Source organism: Penaeus vannamei, chromosome 26 (genome assembly GCF_042767895.1).
Source record: "Penaeus vannamei isolate JL-2024 chromosome 26, ASM4276789v1, whole genome shotgun sequence".
NCBI classification, from domain to species: Eukaryota; Metazoa; Arthropoda; class Malacostraca; order Decapoda; family Penaeidae; genus Penaeus; species Penaeus vannamei.
This window is the reverse complement of record NC_091574.1, coordinates 13922295-13924794: the sequence shown is the minus strand read 5'-3', so window position 1 is coordinate 13924794 and position 2500 is coordinate 13922295. Positions and strand designations below refer to the sequence as shown.

General features: G+C 41.0%; 2 protein-coding genes across 5 annotated transcripts in view; one reads left to right on the top strand and one right to left on the bottom strand.

Annotated features, from left to right (window-relative positions):
* The window catches only part of LOC113817245 (KH domain-containing, RNA-binding, signal transduction-associated protein 2), a 173904-nt gene that overhangs the window by 116114 nt on the left and 55290 nt on the right, over positions 1–2500 (top strand). The gene's annotated exons all lie outside the window — the stretch shown is intronic.
* The window catches only part of LOC138866516 (putative uncharacterized protein DDB_G0271982), a gene marked incomplete at its 5' end in the record, with an annotated part of 4225 nt that continues 3231 nt past the window's right edge, over positions 1507–2500 (bottom strand). The window contains one exon of the mRNA XM_070139577.1: positions 1507–1584. Within this exon, the coding sequence (XP_069995678.1) occupies positions 1507–1584 (78 nt within the window). The remainder of the gene's footprint in view (positions 1585–2500) is intronic.

The window sequence follows — 2500 nt, the reverse complement described above, 5'->3', positions numbered from 1 at the left end:
CTCTCTCCTCCCTCTCCGTTTCCTTCATTCCTAATATTCCCCCTCCCCCTCTTCCTCTCTCCTTTTCCTCCTTTCTTACCCTTCTCTCCCTCTTCCCCCTCCCCTCTCTTCCTTTCTCCCTCCTTCTCTTCCATTCCCCTTCTTTCTTTCTTTACCCCTCTCTCTATCCCCCCCTCTTTCTATCTCTCTTCCCTCTCCGTTTCCTCCATTCCCCATCCTTCGCCCTTTAACCCTCCCTCTCCCTTCCCCTCTCCCTCCACCATACGCCTCGGCAGCCGATTAGTCCTTTGCACACATTCCCCTTCCACAGAGGACACAGACTCCCCCTCCTCCCTCCCCCTCACCCCCCATCCCCCGCCCTCATCCTCGCCACCTACGCAACAACATAACACGCGAACCACATGGAAACAATTAATCAGCTGGAGAACGCAATCAAGGTCTGAGGGCAGGTAAATCACAGGTGAAAGCTATCAGGTTTTGGGATTAGGTGAACTAATGAGATGAAAACAGGTGGAGTCGCAGAGGGGTGCCGACAGGTGAGTCATGAGATAAGGGGGAAGAAGACAGGGATTTAGTTTAGGTTTGTTTTCATTTTACGGGAAACTAATTAAATGATAGAGGGGTTTGAGACGCGCACACACTCGCACATATACATACATACATACATATGTAAACAGACAAATACATACAGTCACATGTAAACGGACATATACATACAGACAGACAAATGTACAGACAGACAATGATGGATAAACAGTTATTAAGGACCACAACAAATCAAGACCAGGACTCGAAGAACAATAATAAACCAACCCGCTATATCCACACACGAACGATACACTGGCAGCCAACAGGTGTGTCTCCCGAGCGTGGCCGCGGGGGTGACAACATTACCCATAATTCTTCCAGCATTTTATTGCCCTCTCTGAGATAACACGCCTCCTTGTGATCTCGCCATGATAGCATCTACCCCCCCGTCCCATCCCCATTTCTCCCCCCCCCCCCTCCCTCCTCTCCCCCCATTTGCAACATACCTTGTCGCAGATACCGAGTGTTTTTTTTCTTTCTTTCTTTTCCTTCTTCTTGTCCTTCTTATCTTCTTTTTTTATTGGTGTTTTGTTGGTGTTGATTTTGTTCTTCTGCATCTTCCTCCACTCCCATTGTTATTCTTCTTACCTTTATGAATATTATCATGGTTGTTATTGTTATCTTCATGATTATTGTTCTTATCATGGTTACAGTTGTTATTATCATCATCATTCTTGTTATGATTGCCATCATCAAAATCATCGTTATCATCCTTGTTCGTTTTGTTATTGTCATTATCAATATCCTCATTATTTTTCTTTATCTTTTTCTTTATTTATCTTTCTGCTTCATTTTTTCCCCTCTCCTTGGGTGGTATTGACTTATTTGCCTTTTTATGTGTTCATTTGATTTTTGATGTATTTATGTATATGTCTTCCCCTTGACCACGTGTCGAAAATAGTCTCCGGTTTAAAAAATTCAGAATTTGTTGGCCATTAAAATAGATTTCCAATGTTTTCTCTTCGAATGCTGATCTCTTGAGGAATCTCGACTGAACTAGAAGTCACAGAGGATGTTTGATATAAAAAGAAACAGTGATGGAAGTGTTGATACTAATGACAGTGATAATGACATGGATGGCAATAAGGATGATAACAATTCTAATAATGATGATGATGATAGACAAGGATGATATATGATTATGATAATAGTGATAATGATAACACGAAACAGTGATGGTAATGATAATAGAAGTGATGATGACAGGAATAATAATCATAATAATGGCGATGTTAATAATGATAATGATGATAATAATAAAAAAAAACATTTACAATGTTGACGATGATGATAATAATAATTGTTAAACAGCAATATGATGATAGTAACAATAATGATAATGATATCAACACCCACGATAATAATAATGATGATAATAAGAAAAAATAATGATAAACATAAAAAATGTCCGTTCAGATTCCGAAAGAAAACGAAGACCCAAGAAACTACACGAGAAAAAAATAAAAAAATAAAAGAGAATTAGTTTAAGAAGAAGAATCAAACATTTATTGCACTCCTGGTTAGCCCCATCTCCTCGCGTTGGAAAAGTGACGCGGTGCGGCGAGGAATGAAGGGAATGCAGGTCGTTCTTGTGTGTCGTGCGGCGAGGGGACTTTGCCTCGAGCGCCTATGCGAGGGCCGTTGCGGGGAACCTCGGTAAAGAGGTTTCTGTGTCTGGTTTAACGAGAGGGGGGCGAGGGAGAGAGAGAGAGAGAGAGGGAGAGAGGGGGAGAGAGAGAGAGAGAGGGGGGTGGAGGTAGGAAGAGAGAGAGAGAGAGAGTGGGGGGGGGGGGGAGAGCTATTGCTATTATTATTCTCATTACCGTTCTTGTTATTATTACTATTGAAATTATTACAATCATTATTATTATCATTATTATTTTTTCATCATTATTTCTATCATATATATACA